The 16,907-nt window shown below is 39.2% G+C and overlaps 1 protein-coding gene across 5 annotated transcripts in view; it reads right to left on the bottom strand.

The window, feature by feature from the left end:
* Positions 1–16,907, bottom strand: part of LOC117339364 (mismatch repair endonuclease PMS2-like) — a 72,078-nt gene that overhangs the window by 12,846 nt on the left and 42,325 nt on the right. The window contains exons 10-22 of one of the 5 annotated variants that reach the window (XM_033900924.1): positions 16,375–16,539; positions 16,187–16,262; positions 15,250–15,277; positions 12,675–12,708; positions 12,217–12,310; positions 11,726–12,011; positions 11,164–11,692; positions 8,623–8,719; positions 8,083–8,179; positions 5,800–5,836; positions 5,007–5,137; positions 2,035–2,135; positions 123–191 (exon numbers count right to left, since the gene is read on the bottom strand). In XM_033900924.1, the coding sequence (XP_033756815.1) occupies positions 123–191; positions 2,035–2,135; positions 5,007–5,137; positions 5,800–5,836; positions 8,083–8,179; positions 8,623–8,719; positions 11,164–11,692; positions 11,726–12,011; positions 12,217–12,310; positions 12,675–12,708; positions 15,250–15,277; positions 16,187–16,262; positions 16,375–16,539 (1,744 nt within the window). Of the gene's footprint in view, positions 1–122; positions 192–2,034; positions 2,136–5,006; positions 5,138–5,799; positions 5,837–8,082; positions 8,180–8,622; positions 8,720–11,163; positions 12,012–12,216; positions 12,311–12,674; positions 12,709–15,249; positions 15,278–16,186; positions 16,263–16,374; positions 16,540–16,907 lie in introns of all 5 variants that reach the window. The other 4 variants (XM_033900931.1, XM_033900940.1, XM_033900915.1 and 1 more) reach the window with 4 other exon arrangements.

Here is a 16,907-nt window from a genome sequence, read left to right as displayed (position 1 = left end):
TTGATAGGAAACAAAGATATTTCTATGAATAAATTGTGAATTCAGCCCAAAGGACACCTGGGGAAGACAGATGGACAGAAGGATAGATAACCTAATGCCAGTAGACCTTGCAATTAGTTTACCTTCTTTTCCAAAGTTCCAATTTTTGCTGACAGGAGTTGAAACAAGTTTAACACGCTGAGTGGGAGGGGCTGAAACAGAAAATAGACACAGGCTTTACCCCTTTGTGGGAGGGAGTGGGAGGGGCTGAAACAGAAAATAGACACAGGCTTTACCCCTTTGTGGGAGGGGCTGAAACAGAAAATAGACACTGGCTTTACCCCTTTGTGGGAGGGAGTGGGAGGAGTTCTAGATGATGGACACACCTGTATCTCCTTCTGGTAGTACTGGACAGATGGACACACCTGTATCTCCTTCTGGTAGTACTGGACAGATGGACACACCTGTATCCTCTCTGGTAGTACTGGACAGATGGACACACCTGTATCCCCCTCTGGTAGTACTGGACAGATGGACACACCTGTATCCCCTCTGGTAGTACTGGACAGATGGACACACCTGTATCCCCCTCTGGTAGTACTGGACAGATGGACACGCCTGTATCCCCCTCTGGTAGTACTGGACAGATGGACACACCTGTATCCCCTCTGGTAGTACTGGACAGATGGACACACCTGTATCCCGTCTGGTAGTACTGGACAGATGGACACACCTGTATCCCCTCTGGTAGTACTGGACAGATGGACACACCTGTATCCCCTCTGGTAGTACTGGACAGATGGACACACCTGTATCCCGTCTGGTAGTACTGGACAGATGGACACACCTGTATCCCCTCTGGTAGTACTGGACAGATGGACACACCTGTATCCCCTCCAGTAGTACTGGACAGATGGACACACCTGTATCCCCCTCTGGTAGTACTGGACAGATGGACACACCTGTATCCCCTCTGGTAGTACTGGACAGATGGACACACCTGTATCCCCTCTGGTAGTACTGGACAGATGGACACACCTGTATCCTCTCTGGTAGTACTGGACAGATGGACACACCTGTATCCCCCTCTGGTAGTACTGGACAGATGGACACACCTGTATCCCCTCTGGTAGTACTGGACAGATGGACACACCTGTATCCCCCTCTGGTAGTACTGGACAGATGGACACGCCTGTATCCCCCTCTGGTAGTACTGGACAGATGGACACACCTGTATCCCCTCTGGTAGTACTGGACAGATGGACACACCTGTATCCCGTCTGGTAGTACTGGACAGATGGACACACCTGTATCCCCTCTGGTAGTACTGGACAGATGGACACACCTGTATCCCCTCTGGTAGTACTGGACAGATGGACACACCTGTATCCCCTCTGGTAGTACTGGACAGATGGACACACCTGTATCCCGTCTGGTAGTACTGGACAGATGGACACACCTGTATCCCGTCTGGTAGTACTGGACAGATGGACACACCTGTATCCCCTCCAGTAGTACTGGTGGGGGACTGACAGATGGAGTACAAACCTATAGCCTCCTCCAGTAGTACTGGTGGGGGACTGACAGATGGAGTACAAACCTATAGTCTCCTCCAGTAGTACTGTTAGGGGACTGACAGATGGAGTACAAACCTATAGTCCCTTCCAGTAGTACTGGTGGGGGACTGACAGATGGAGAACAAACCTATAGCCTCCTCCAGTAGTACTGTTAGGGGACCGACAGATAGAGTACAAACCTATAGTACTGTTAGGGGACTGACAGATGGGGTACAAACCTATTGTTCCCTGTCCAGTAGTACTGTTTTTAGTAATTGTTCAAACATTGGCTTGTAATTATAATGCCTTTCTAATTCCATATTTGATGTTGATGGTGGTTATCATAAAGAATTACTGGTACATGTTGAACGTCTGTCACTGTCCAGATAATATTACTGGTTGACTTCCAGTTTTTCGAGTTTAAATACTTTGTTTTCCTTTTTTAAAAATCCTATCCTCACTATTACACCATTTACCTCTGCCACAAAAATATACATACCATATTCATCTATGAGAAAGTCAAATCCATTCTGGTGGAATATATCAAGGTTGTCCATCAGGATGGTTTCATTGCTGGCTGTCAGTTCTAGGTTCTTGGGTCTAAAGCAAAAATAAGTTTTCTTATATTCATGAAAGTATATAAAGACAAGGCCAAAGGACTTCAACAGTCCCTATAAGACAGTGCATTACTGTTCATTATATACTGATATTACCACTGACAGGTAAACATATAGGGGAATCTTTCAACATCACAATAAAGACATTGCCCCTCAGCCAATATGACAATAAAGACATTGCCCCTCAGCCAACATGACAATAAAGACATTGCCCCTCAGCAAATATGATCATGAAGACATTGCCCCTCAGACAATATGACAATAAAGACATTGCCCCCCAGCCAACATGATCATAAAGACATTGCCCCTCAGACAATATGATCATAAAGATATTGCCCCTCAGACAATATGATCATAAAGACATTGCCCCCCAGCCAACATGATCATAAAGACATTGCCCCTCAGACAATATGACAATTAAGGCATTGCCCCCCAGCCAACATGACCATGAAGACATTGCCCCCCAGCCAACATGACCATGAAGACATTGCCCCCCCCCCCCCCCCCCAGCCAACATGATCATAAAGACATTGCCCCTCAGACAATATGACCATGAAGACATTGCCCCCCAGCCAACATGATCATAAAGACATTGCCCCCCAGCCAACATGACCATGAAGACATTGCCCCCCCCCCCCCCCAGCCAACATGATCATAAAGACATTGCCCCTCAGACAACATGATCATAAAGACATTGCCCCCAGCCAACATGATCATGAAGACATTGCCCCTCAGACAACATGATCATAAAGACATTGCCCCTCAGACAATATGACAATTAAGACATTGCCCCTCAGACAACATGATCATAAAGACATTGCCCCCAGCCAACATGATCATAAAGACATTGCCCCTCAGCCAACATGATCATAAAGACATTGCCCCTCAGCCAATACGACCATAAAGATACTGCCCCTCAGCCTGAGTCAGGGTAAACATTTTAATGCCTTCAAACTGAAGATATACATGATATACCTGAAAGTGTTATATTTTCTTATACAAATTATAGAACATTTAAACCCCTGTGGCAGGGGAGAGCCTGTCCTTTGGTTGAACAAGTGCAATCAATGATTGCGAAAGCTCACTGGCGGCAGCAATCACACTTTGCATTCATTTTTTATGTATGTATAAGCATGTCATTTTGAAATTGTATGTCACATAATATCGCTCCTAGACCTCTAATGAATGTATAAACCAAATAAGAAGGGTGTGGACTTACAAGCTTTTCAAAACTAACCCCCAAAATCTTTAAAGTGAGTTTTTGTGTCAAAAAAAGTAAGTCCACTAAATAGTAAAATGCCAAACTGCCAATTTTTTTCTGCACGATTTGCCACAGCATCACTCCTGGATCTCTAATGAATGTATAAACCAAATTAGAAGGGTGATAGGTGTATACTTTTGGACTTAACGTACCCCCAAAACTTTAAAGTGAGTTTTGGTGCAAAAAAAGTTTTGGGGTGGGACGCCGACACCGACGCCGACGCCGGTGTGACAGCATTAGCTCTCGGTTACTCGTAACCGATGAGCTAATAATTAATGCATCAGAACAAAGATTGCCAAAATCTGTGCAATATACAAGAGGTCCATGGACATTCAAGCATCATGTTATAATTAAGGACCTACTATGTGAGTCATTGACTCTTTAATATGATAATTCAGGACCGGGGGGGTACCTACTGTATGAGGTGTTGACTCTGTAATATGATAATTCAGAACCGGGGGGTAGCTACTGTATGAGGTGTTGACTCTGTAATATGATAATTCAGGACCAGGGGGGTAGCTACTGTATGAGGTGTTGACTCTGTAATATGATAATTCAGGACCAACTGTATGAGGTGTTGACTCTGTAATATGATAATTCAGGACCAGGGGGGTACCTACTGTATGAGGTGTTGACTCTGTAATATGATAATTCAGGACCGGGGGGTACCTACTGTATGAGGTGTTGACTCTGTAGTATGATAATTCAGGACATACTGTATGAGGTGTTGACTCTGTAATATGATAATTCAGGACCAGGGGGGTACCTACTGTATGAAGTGTTGACTCTGTAATATGATAATTCAGGACCAGGGGGTACCTACTGTATGAGGTGTTGACTCTGTAATATGATAATTCAGGACCAGGGGGGTACCTACTGTATGAGGTGTTGACTCTGTAATATGATAATTCAGGACCGGGGGTTACCTACTGTATGAGGTGCTGACTCTGTAATATGATAATTCAGGACCAGGGGGGTACCTACTGTATGAGGTGTTGACTCTGTAATATGATAATTCAGGACCAACTGTATGAGGTGTTGACACTATAATATGATAATTCAGGACCAGGGGGGTACCTACTGTATGAGGTGTTGACTCTGTAATATGATAATTCAGGACCAACTGTATGAGATGTTGACTCTGTAATATGATAATTCAGGACCAGGGGTACCTACTGTATGAGGTGTTGACTCTGTAATATGATAATTCAGGACCGGGGGGTACCTACTGTATGAGGCGTTGACTCTGTAATATGATAATTCAGGACCAGGGGGGTACCTACTGTATGAGGCGTTGACACTATAATATGATAATTCAGAACCAGGGGGGTACCTACTGTATGAGGTGTTGACTCTGTAATATGATAATTCAGGACCAACTGTATGAGATGTTGACTCTGTAATATGATAATTCAGGACTGGGGGGTACCTACTGTATGAGGTGTTGACACTGTAATATGATAATTCAGGACCAGGGGGGTACCTACTGTATGAGGTGTTGACTCTGTAATATGATAATTCAGGACCAACTGTATGAGATGTTGACTCTGTAATGTGATAATTCAGGACCGGGGGGGGGGGGGGGTTACCTACTGTATGAGGCGTTGACTCTGTAGTACGGTGTGCTTCTGGAGCTGTTCAAAGTTGTATTTCTCATCCGTTGCATGTTGATCAACAATAAACAAATCATCTCTATTCTTCACAATAATGAATCCAAGGTTGAACTGTGGATGAATCATAAACTGTCTTTTAATTCACCAGTAAAACATTAGTTGATAGCTGTACATTTATAAACATAAATGTATGCAGCCATGCTGTAGACTGGGGCCACCTTGATGTGATGTATTTGTACATGTATGTAGATAGGGGCCAGCCTTGATGTGATGTATTTGTATGTAGATAGGGGCCAGCCTTGATGTGATGTATTTGTATGTAGATAGGGGCCAGCCTTGTTGTGATATATTTGTATGTAGATAGGGGCCAGCCTTGATATGATGTATTTGTATGTAGATAGGGGCCAGCCTTGATATGATGTATCTGTATGTAGATAGGGGCAAGCCTTGATATGATGTATCTGTATGTAGATAGGGGCCAGCCTTGATGTGATGTATCTGTATGTAGATAGGGGCCAGCCTTGATGTGATGTATCTGTATGTAGATAGGGGCCAGCGCTAGCCTTGATGTGATATATCTGTATGTAGATAGGTGCCAGCCTTGATGTGATGTATCTGTATGTAGATAGGGGCCAGCCTTGTTGTGATATATCTGTATGTAGATAGGTGCCAGCCTTGATGTGATGTATCTGTATGTAGATAGGGGCCAGCCTTGATGCGATATATTTGGATGTAGATAGGGGCCTACCTTGTTGGTCTAGTCTAATACTTACCTGACCCAGAATATCCATCCTACTGAACATATCTTGTCTGTAAAATAAAACAAGCACATATAAAAACTGTAGAGTACAAAGAAGTTAAATATTAGGTAAAACTGACCATATTTTATCAAATAATACCAAACAGGTATGGCTACGGTTAACTCTTGATCCATTACAATTAAAAAACTTAAATTCACATGACTTCAAGTCAATTTTAAACTAATAGCCCTTCATTCAGGACACTTTTGAGAAATAGTTGCAACATGTTTGATTCCTACGGAAGCCCGTTAGTGCCACATGAAGTAAACTTTTCATGTCGTAATTACAACTTATTATGTCATAATTACGACTTAGTTATGTCGTAATTACGACTTAGTTATGTCGTAATGTCGTAAGTTATGTCGTAATTACGACATAGTTATCTCGTAACTTAGGCTTTTGGTTTCTCCTATTTGCGGCAATGCTCTCATTGACCGCGGCGCTCTCTTGGTACCTAGGACATTTTTTCTCAATGGATTTTCCTGAATTTTGCTGTTGATAGACCGATTTTAACTAAACTTTTCAGTTGAAAGGGATTCATTCATTAATTTGCGTTGCCTTTAACCAAACTATACTATGGTGAGAACATAAAGAAACACAGTGCCGTGGGAAGTAATTTGTTGTTTAATTACTTCAGAAATTGAATCTTGTAAATAACACGCGGAAGCTATAAATGTTTCCAAATATCATTAAGTAGGACTGTACTGGGCATCAAAACTTTTGTGGTAACATTTCGTGCGAAACTATGACGCGTAAAATGTATGTATTTGATAAGTTATAGCAATGCGAATGATTTAGTTTACATCAACACTCAGTTTTTTTTTTGTGTCTCTTACCCGAATTAACTGCTTGATAACTGCTAATACATAGCAAGATAACTTAATCATAGTTACAATTTAATTATACAAATAAGCAATATACGGAGGGAGTAACGGGTACACGAAGGGAGTAACGGGTACACGAAGGGAGTAACGGGTACACGGAGGGAGTAACGGGTACACGAAGGGAGTAACGGGTACACGGAGGGAGTAACGTGACCTGCCAGCCTCCCCAGTTTAGCTCTTACGCTCAACAGCTCGTGTATGATGATCCTTATTATGAAATTGCAACAAATATACCGATATCTATATATCCTAATACATATACAAATATACCGATATCTATATATCCTAATACATATACAAATATACCGATATCTATATATCCTAATACATATACAAATATACCGATATCTATATATCCTAATACATATACAAATATACCGATATCTATATATCCTAATACATATACATCCATATCACCGCAAACACATTGCAATAGAAACAGATTATAAATATCACAAAGCATTTTGCTTAACCTAACGTTTTTCGCTTTGATATTGAGTATTGCAACAAATAAGAGATACCATAAGTCGTAATAACAACATAACTATGTCATAATTACGAGGTAGCTAATTCATAATTACGACATACTAAGTCATAATTACGAAATAGCTAAGCCATAATTACGAAATAGCTAAGTCGTAATTACAACATAATTAAGTCGTAATTACAACATAACTAAGTCGTAATTACAACATAACTAAGTCGTAATTATAACATAACTAAGTCGTTATTACAACATAACTAAGTCGTAATTACAACATAACTAAGTCGTAATTACAACATAGCTAAGTCGTAATTACAACATAGCTAAGTCGTAATTACAACATAACTAAGTCGTAATTACAACATAACTAAGTCGTAATTACAACATAACTAAGTCGTAATTATGAGATAACTATGTCATAATTACAAATAACACAAGTCATAATTATGACAAAAAGTTTAGTTCATGTGGCACTCACCGGCTTCCATAGATTCCCGTGATCTTGAAAGCAGTTCAAGGTCATTCAAGTAAACAAACTTATAGTAACTGTTGTCTTTTTGTCAAGTATCCCACTTGCCAAATATTGTCATCCTCTGTCTCTTGGTTATTGTTCAAATCTTTTAACATTTCACCTATGTGAGTAGGTCAAGGTCATTTATTTCAGCTTCCTACTGACTTAATATCATGACTCCTTTGAGTAAGAGAGTAAATGATTTTCTGTATCCTTTCTATACACCAGGTTTACAGAAAAAGGTTGATCAAGTTTTATGGTGGACATTGTTTGGAAATATTCTATTTCGTCCGGCGATATGAAGTCAGACATGTCCTTGTTGATATGCCAAACTTTCAGTATTCTGTGTTGGTTGCTAACTCTATTTTGAATCTTACGTGATTTCCCGCTGCAATTCTTCCTCTGCAGATTGGTTGTCTGTTGGTGTAATGCTCGCACGGAATGTTCGATAAAATTCCTGTTCCTTGAGTTTTTCTGTGAAAAAAGAAATTTTCTTTATGTTCTAGAACACATCTTGTTTCCCCCCTCCATTTCTCCTCCATATTCTATAACACATCTTGTCCCCCCCCCCCCCCCCCCCCCCCCTCCATTTCCTCCATATTATATAACACATCTTGTCCCCCCCCCCCCCCCCCCCCCCCCCCCCCCCCCCCCCACCTCCTTTCCCCCCCCCCCCCCCCCTCCTCCATATCATATAACACATCTTGTTCACCCCCTCATCCATTTCCTCCATAACACATCTTGTCACCCCCCCCCCCCCCCCCCCCCCCCTTTCCATTTCCTCCATATTCTATAACATCTTGCTTTCTTTTTTTTCTTTTTTTTGTTGATGGTTGTCCTCAGTCTATCTTTGCTATGCTCTATTGTAAACTTTGTTTTTACTTGGTACAATATATTAATTTTCTGACCAAACTTACCACCTATGCTTTTCTGTTTCTCAGAGACTTTAGTTTGAAGGCTTAGCATGCTAAACTTCATGGTTTTCTCATGTTTGAATTCTGCTCTTGATTTGTCCTAAAACACAATTAAAAAATAATAATCACACAATCAGTGTTTCTCCAACCCTGAAAACATTTGCAAAACAAAACAAGAGGTCCATGGGCTAAACAGTCATCTGACAAACACTTACAGCAGGAACACACCCTCCAAATAAGAATGGCTCAAACCGGCATCCTAATTACCATCCTGATTACCATCCTAATTACCATCCTGATTACCATCCTGATTACCATCCTAATTACCATCCTGATTACCATCCTAATTACCATCCTAATTATCATCCTGATTACCATCCTGATTACCATCCTAATTACCATTCTGATTACCATCCTGATTACCATCCTAATTACCATCCTAATTACCATCCTGATTACCATCCTAATTACCATCCTAATTACCATCCTGATTACCATCCTAATTACCATCCTAATTACCATCCTGATTACCATCCTAATTACCATCCTAATTACCATCCTGATTACCATCCTAATTACCATCCTAATTACCATCCTAATTACCATAAATTGTCTGTTCACAGCCAGTAATGATTCAGATCAATTTGGTTTTTATCCATTTCGGTTTGAAAGAGCATCTGAAGGCTAAATTTCAGCCAAGCTACTGGTTTGGGGCCTTACGTACCCCACTGTCCCCAGAGGTTGGACCAGCCTCATCTATTATAGATTATGATTGCCCTCCCCTAATGATGTTTCTGACCAAATCTGGGTGTAGTTCAAAGGCATTATAAGGAGATGTAGCATTTTAAAGCGAAATTACAGCTAACTCCCATTTTTTCAGTCACACATATCACTGTCACTACATCATCAGTCACACAAATCACTACATCATCAGTCACACAAATCACTACATCATCATCAGTCACACAAATCACTACATTATCAGTCACACAAATCACTACATCATCAGTCACACATATCACTACATCATCAGTCACACAAATCACTACATCATCAGTCACACAAATCACTACATCATCAGTCACACATATCACTACATCATCAGTCACACAGATCACTACATCATCATCAGTCACACAAATCACTACACCATCAGTCACACAAATCACTACACCATCAGTCACACAAATCACTACATCATCAGTCACACAAATCACTACATCATCAGTCACACAAATCAATGTCACTACATCATCAGTCACACAAATCACTACATCATCAGTCACACAAATCACTACATCATCAGTCACACAAATCACTACATCATAAGTCACGCAAATCACTACATCATCAGTCACACAAATCACTACATCATCAGTCACACAAATCACTACATCATCAGTCACACAAATCACTACATCATCATCAGTCACACAAATCACTACATCATCAGTCACACAAATCACTACATCATCAGTCACACAAATCACTACATCATCAGTCACACAAATCACTACATCATCAGTCACACAAATCACTACATCATCAGTCACACAAATCACTACATCATCAGTCACACAAATCACTACATCATCAGTCACACAAATCACTACATCATCAGTCACACAAATCACTACATCATCAGTCACACAAATCACTACATCATCAGTCACACAAATCACTACATCATCAGTCACACAAATCACTACATCATCAGTCACACAAATCACTACATCATCAGTCACACAGATCACTACATCATCGGTCACACAAATCACTACATCATCAGTCACACAAATCACTACATCATCAGTCACACAAATCACTACATCATCGGTCACACAAATCACTACATCATCGGTCACACAAATCACTACATCATCGGTCACACAAATCACTACATCATCTGTCACACAAATCACTACATCATCAGTCACACAAATCACTACATCATCAGTCACACAAATCACTACATCATCAGTCACACAAATCACTACATCAGTCACACAAATCACTACATCATCATCAGTCACACAAATCACTACATCATCAGTCACACAAATCACTACATCATCAGTCACACAGATCACTACATCATCAGTCACACATATCACTCTCACTACATCAGTCACACATATCACTCTCACTACATCAGTCACACAAATCACTACATCATCAGTCACACAAATCACTACATCATAAGTCACGCAAATCACTACATCATCAGTCACACATATCACTACACCATCAGTCACACAAATCACTACATCATCAGTCACACAAATCACTACATCATCAGTCACACAAATCACTACATCATCGGTCACACAAATCACTACATCATCAGTCACACAAATCACTACACCATCAGTCACACAAATCACTACATCATCAGTCACACAAATCACTACATCATCAGTCACACAAATCACTACATCATCATCAGTCACACAAATCACTCTCACTACATCAGTCACACAAATCACTACATCATCAGTGGATTACTCATCAATTATTATGTTGATTGTGTAACAATAAACTTACAAAGTCTGTTTTGATTATCTCAGACTCGGCCGGTTGTTTTACACTGTCTTCCTGTGTTAACATCCTGTTACCTCCTCTGTCATGGATATCATACACAGCTCCCTCACTGGCCAAGACAGATGTAGATGGCATGTAACACTTAATATGTCCACCTGAGTCTCCACCCGAGTCTGACAGAGATTTACTTTTGGGAGATTGTATTGGTGAGGATGCAGGCAGTGAAGGCTTGGAGTCACAGACAGGTCTCGTTGAAGAAAACACAGATGTATTTAAATGAGTGTCTGATAAGAGTGAAGTTTTGGAGTTGGAGGAGGTAGTTCTTGTGTTATCATCAATATCCTTTGATATGAGGTGATCATCTCTTTGTGTATTGTCCATCATATTTTGATCTGATAAATTCCAATTGACAGTTTCCTTTGATGTTTGAATGTCAATCTCCTCAGTCAATGAATCTTTGGTATCAAATAAAGTTTTCTGTAAACTTTGACCTTGACAACCTAACACCATTGTATCATGTGAAATTTCTGACCTTTCTGTATCCTGTGATAATTGACCTTCTGACCTTTCTGTATCCTGTGATAATTGACCTTCTGACCTTTCTGTATCCTGTGATAATTGACCTTCTGACCCTTCTGTATTATGTGATAATTGACCTTCTGACCTCACTGTATCCTCTGAAATTTGGGAACTTGATGTTTCTTCTGATGTATTGATATGTAATTTGCATCCCAAGGATGAGTGTGGTAGAACAACCAAAGTAATATCTTCTGATGTTGACTCTACAGTGTCAAGGTCAAGGTCAGATGCTGACAATGTCTTTTTAGTAACAAAGTTGTCAAGTTTTATCTCTGCCAAAGAGAAATGAGAAATCATATTTAAGGCAGAATAAAGTTTTTATTTAAATGTCAATTCAGGTTTTTTTTACAGAAACCAACATTTTATTATAAGAAAGTGACCTTTGTCATCGATCCTTATAAATAGAAATGCAGACATGAAACTATAACTTGACATCATACTTAAAATGACCAACACAAAAGATTTCTAATAAATTACGTTTGGCTGCTTGCTCCTTGTTCGACATGCAGTTGTCAGCAGCAGAAAATGCACTGGAAAAAGTTCTCTTCAGCTTTCCCAGTGAGCTGTCAGTCTGAGGAGAGTGTAAAGTATGTAATCATAGTTGAATTTCTGACAGATATATGGATTTAAAATTGAAGTAAATATTCCCCAACAACTATTATTCAATTGGAAAAAACAACCTCTTACATACAGTTCTCTGACAGATCACAGGGGAAATGATTTAAGAACTCTGTTTAATTGTCTTTAGTTACAAAGAGTTTTCAAAATTTCCAAAATTCATCTCATACATATGGGTTTTTTTATTTGCCAAATTCAAGGTCTTTTAATTCTTCAAAAATATATGACAGAAAGCTATACTGAACTCTTAAACTTGTTAATTGCTTGAAGACAAAAAATAAATCAACACAAAAATTAATGGTACACTTACACCAACCCATATTTGAACTTGAGACTTGTTCATCAATGGATCTGTCAATAAAATCAAGTAATATGTTGGTCATTCAGCTAAATGATAAACAAATACATTAAAGACTAATACAATATATGTATACAGACGAGTGTTACTTTTGGATGATCCTAAAATTTTAATCTCAGCCAAATTTTTTTAATATCTTTTTAACACAATGTGAAGACCACTTCATTATTGTCTATAAACCAATTATAGCATACATTTATTTCTTTAGTTTTATTAATTTGCATATGATAATACAGGAATTTCTCCTTAACAAAAAGATTCATCCCTGGCCAGGATATCTGCAGTCTACTACCTAATACAGAAAGTTTTTAAATTTGAAGTTTACCAAAACATATTCCACTGCCAAAAGGAAATTAGAATAGGTCATTTGAGACTTTGTCTCAGGTGACCTAAAAATAACACTTAAATTCCTTTATTAGTTTCCATTGATGCAGGGTAATAAACCGGTTAAGATAAGCAAGGATTCATTCTAAATGAGATACCAAGTTAGTTATTTTCGGTTTAGTATAATACATCAAATAATTATTCAATTAACGCTGGTTCATTTAATATAATGCCTATAAACCAACCTTTATAAATTAGCAGATAAGTGAGTTATCTCCCTTCATTCATCTCGTATATGGGGGCATGTTTAGCAAGTTTTAATTATTTTGTTTTTTATGTGGTTTCGAGCAATAATGAATGTAAATTAAGCTCAATCAAACATGATCAAGAACATTTTTTCAAAAATAAAATATTTCAACCCCTTATAAGATAGAAGTGTACAATACAAATGCCCAACTCTGAAAAATAAGGCACATGTTTTAGATATGTAAACATAGCAAGTTAACCCTACATATTATCCCTACAAAAGTATATTATTTGTAATGCACGTAACATTTGCAATTGTAATACAGTATTGAAGGCTATCTACAAAACATGTGAGAACATGGTAACCGAAATCAACCAATTGCAAAAGGCCCATGGGCCTCAACGATCACCTGACTTTTAATATATTTTAGCATATTTGGCCCCTGTGGTCTTGAATGTAGGTCAAGGTCATCCATTTGAACAAACTTGGAAGCCCTTCATCCCAGCATGCTACAGACCCAATATCAGGTCTCTGGGCTTGTTGGTAATTGAGAATAAGTTGAAAATGTAAATTTTTTATGACGCACGACGGACAACTGACAGCAAACGAAGCAGGAATAAGGGCAATCGCAATAGGTCAACTGCTCAGGTGACCAAGAAACCTTAAAAATTACAAACTATTAATTTTGACCCAAAATCATGAGTGTTCCTGTGATATGGTTTTATACAGCCGAAAAGAAGATTTATTTTTTATGTTTTAACATTTCATGTGTCTGACAAGGTGTGGCACAAGAAAGTCATATGTTTGACAAGGTGTGGCACCAGAAAGTCATATGTTTGACAAGGTGTGGCACCAGAAAGTCATATGTTTGACAAGGTGTGGCACCAGAGAGTCATGTGTTTGACAAGGTGTGGCACCAGAGAGTCATGTGTTTGACAAGGTGTGGCACCAGAAAGTCATATGTTTGACAAGGTGTGGCACCAGAAAGTCATATGTTTGACAAGGTGTGGCACCAGAAAGTCATATGTTTGACAAGGTGTGGCACCAGAAAGTATGTGTCTGACAAGGTGTGGCACCAGAAAGTCATATGTTTGACAAGGTGTGGCACCAGAAAGTCATATGTTTGACAAGGTGTGGCACCAGAAAGTCATATGTTTGACAAGGTGTGGCACCAGAGAGTATGTGTTTGACAAGGTGTGGCACCAGAGTCATGTGTCTGACAAGGTGTGGCACCAGAGAGTATGTGTCTGACAAGGTGTGGCACCAGAAAGTATGTGTCTGACAAGGTGTGGCACCAGAGAGTATGTGTCTGACAAGGTGTGGCACCAGAGAGTCATATGTTTGACAAGGTGTGGCACCAGAGAGTATGTGTTTGACAAGGTGTGGCACCAGAGAGTATGTGTTTGACAAGGTGTGGCACCAGAGAGTCATATGTTGACAAGGGTGTGGCGGCACCAGAGAGTATAATGTGGTTGACAAGGTGTTGTGCACCAGAGAGTATGTGTTTGACAAGGTGTGGCACCAGAGAGTCATATGTTTGACAAGGTGTGGCACCAGAGAGTCATATGTTTGACAAGGTGTGGCACCAGAGAGTCATGTGTCTGACAAGGTGTGGCACCAGAAAGTCATGTGTCTGACAAGGTGTGGCACCAGAAAGTCATATGTTTGACAAGGTGTGGCACCAGAGAGTCATATGTTTGACAAGGTGTGGCACCAGCGAGTCATGTGTTTGACAAGGTGTCTAATTAACACTAAAAAATAAAGAAAAATATGCATATATAAAGATGGTGATCGTACAATTAAGTTTCATCGGACCAATCAATTATTTATACACTTTAAATTCAACAGACAAAATAAGAAGCACAAACATTTTTGAAGGTGTAAATAACTTAAAGAAATATATCTACTGAGTTCCAAATTCATAAAACAAGGGAAATCTTATTTTAAAATGGTGAATACTTACTGGTTTGTGTATTTTCTCATCTCTGCCCCTATGGAAATAATGTAGGAATTACATGCAATGATATTAGTCTGGGTATGATGTCTTACCAAACAAAACAGCATTCATATGGATATGAACACAACCTAGCTGCTTTACTTACAGGACAATACCATCCAAATAATGATGTAGGAATGGAATACATAAAATACCTTTTATAAAATACAGTGTATCATCTTGTAATACATAGAATACCTTTTATATATAATAGAGTGTATCATCTTCAGAAATTTCACAAAGTTTGACCTTCTGGATTAAGAAATTGTCTCCATGATTAGTGTTGATGGGCCACAGATGCTTGACTACAGCATAAGATCACAGGCATTTGCGTCATTTGGATTTAAAATGAGTTTGAAGGAAGAAGGTACAAAGATGACGATGAAATAAATGGAAAGTTGCTATCAGATTTGAGAGTCATTCTATACATATTTCAAATTATTGGTACATTTTGTAGAGCTTTCAAATATGAATATGACTACTTTTCCAGTTCTTTTCCCTTCTTTCCCCACTTTCTCTTAATCATTAGCTAACAACTGGAAACTACATCTGAATTCCAAGAAAGAACTAACTTTCTGAGAAATATTGACAACAAATTTCAAATGTGAAAATCCAAGATGGCTGCCAGTCAGCCATTTTGTTTTTCCTATCAGTCTTAAAATTGAATGGGCACAACTAGGGACTATGAGGAACCTACATGTTAACTTTGAGAACATATCCTTCCAGTACTTCTCAAGAAATAGTGATAACAAAGATTTCTGGACAAACAAAGGACCGTGTACATACATTTTGTATGGATATTTGAATATCCTCCCATCTGATTATGTTGGGCTAAAACCATGAAAGATCAGATGGTCTAGAAATGTTATCACTAATGTTTCTGTGCTGACAATATTTAATATACCTCCAATGTGAGTTGTCTGAACTGGATTGAGAGGAAGGACTCCACTCATTGGTTGGTACAGAGAAAGCAGGGATGTCTGAAATGAGTAAACACAACTGTTAATGTGCATGATATCAATCTCACTAGTTTTGCATTCATTGTATAATAATTTCCATTGACTTGAATTAGGGGAGTAAGCATATATGTACCTTGATAGTGGCTAAAAGGTGTTTTTCTTCCTGCAGGAAGATCTGTCTCTTGTCTGGAGTAACATTGACATCAATGGCGTCCGTCGCCATGGTAACTTGGAGAACAACAAAGGGGTACTGATGACGATTGTACTGATGGTATACCTCATTAACCACTTTGGACAACTGTAAATAGATATTAAAATGTGATGTATGTCAAAAGTTATCTATCTAATAGGAAGCTAACAGTTATCAATGAAGGATATTTCTCGTCATTTAAAAAAATAATGTCAATTCTGGGGTCCCTCCAGGATCAGATCCGGTCCTTGTCTATTTCTACTGTTTAGTAGTGATTTACCAGATATGACTATGGGATCTCCTTATGCAGTGACATCTCTGTATACAGTGACACATCTGGGTGTGTAGTGACACATCTCTGTATGTAGTGACACATCTCGGTGTGTAGTGACACATCTCTGTGTATAGTGACACATCTCTGTATACAGTGACACATCTCTGTATACAGCGACACATCTCTGTGTATAGTGACACAT

Source organism: Pecten maximus, chromosome 1, assembly GCF_902652985.1.
Source record: "Pecten maximus chromosome 1, xPecMax1.1, whole genome shotgun sequence".
Lineage (NCBI taxonomy): Eukaryota > Metazoa > Mollusca > Bivalvia > Pectinida > Pectinidae > Pecten > Pecten maximus.
Note: the sequence above shows the minus strand (reverse complement) of the source record. Positions and strands in the feature narration are given on the sequence as shown.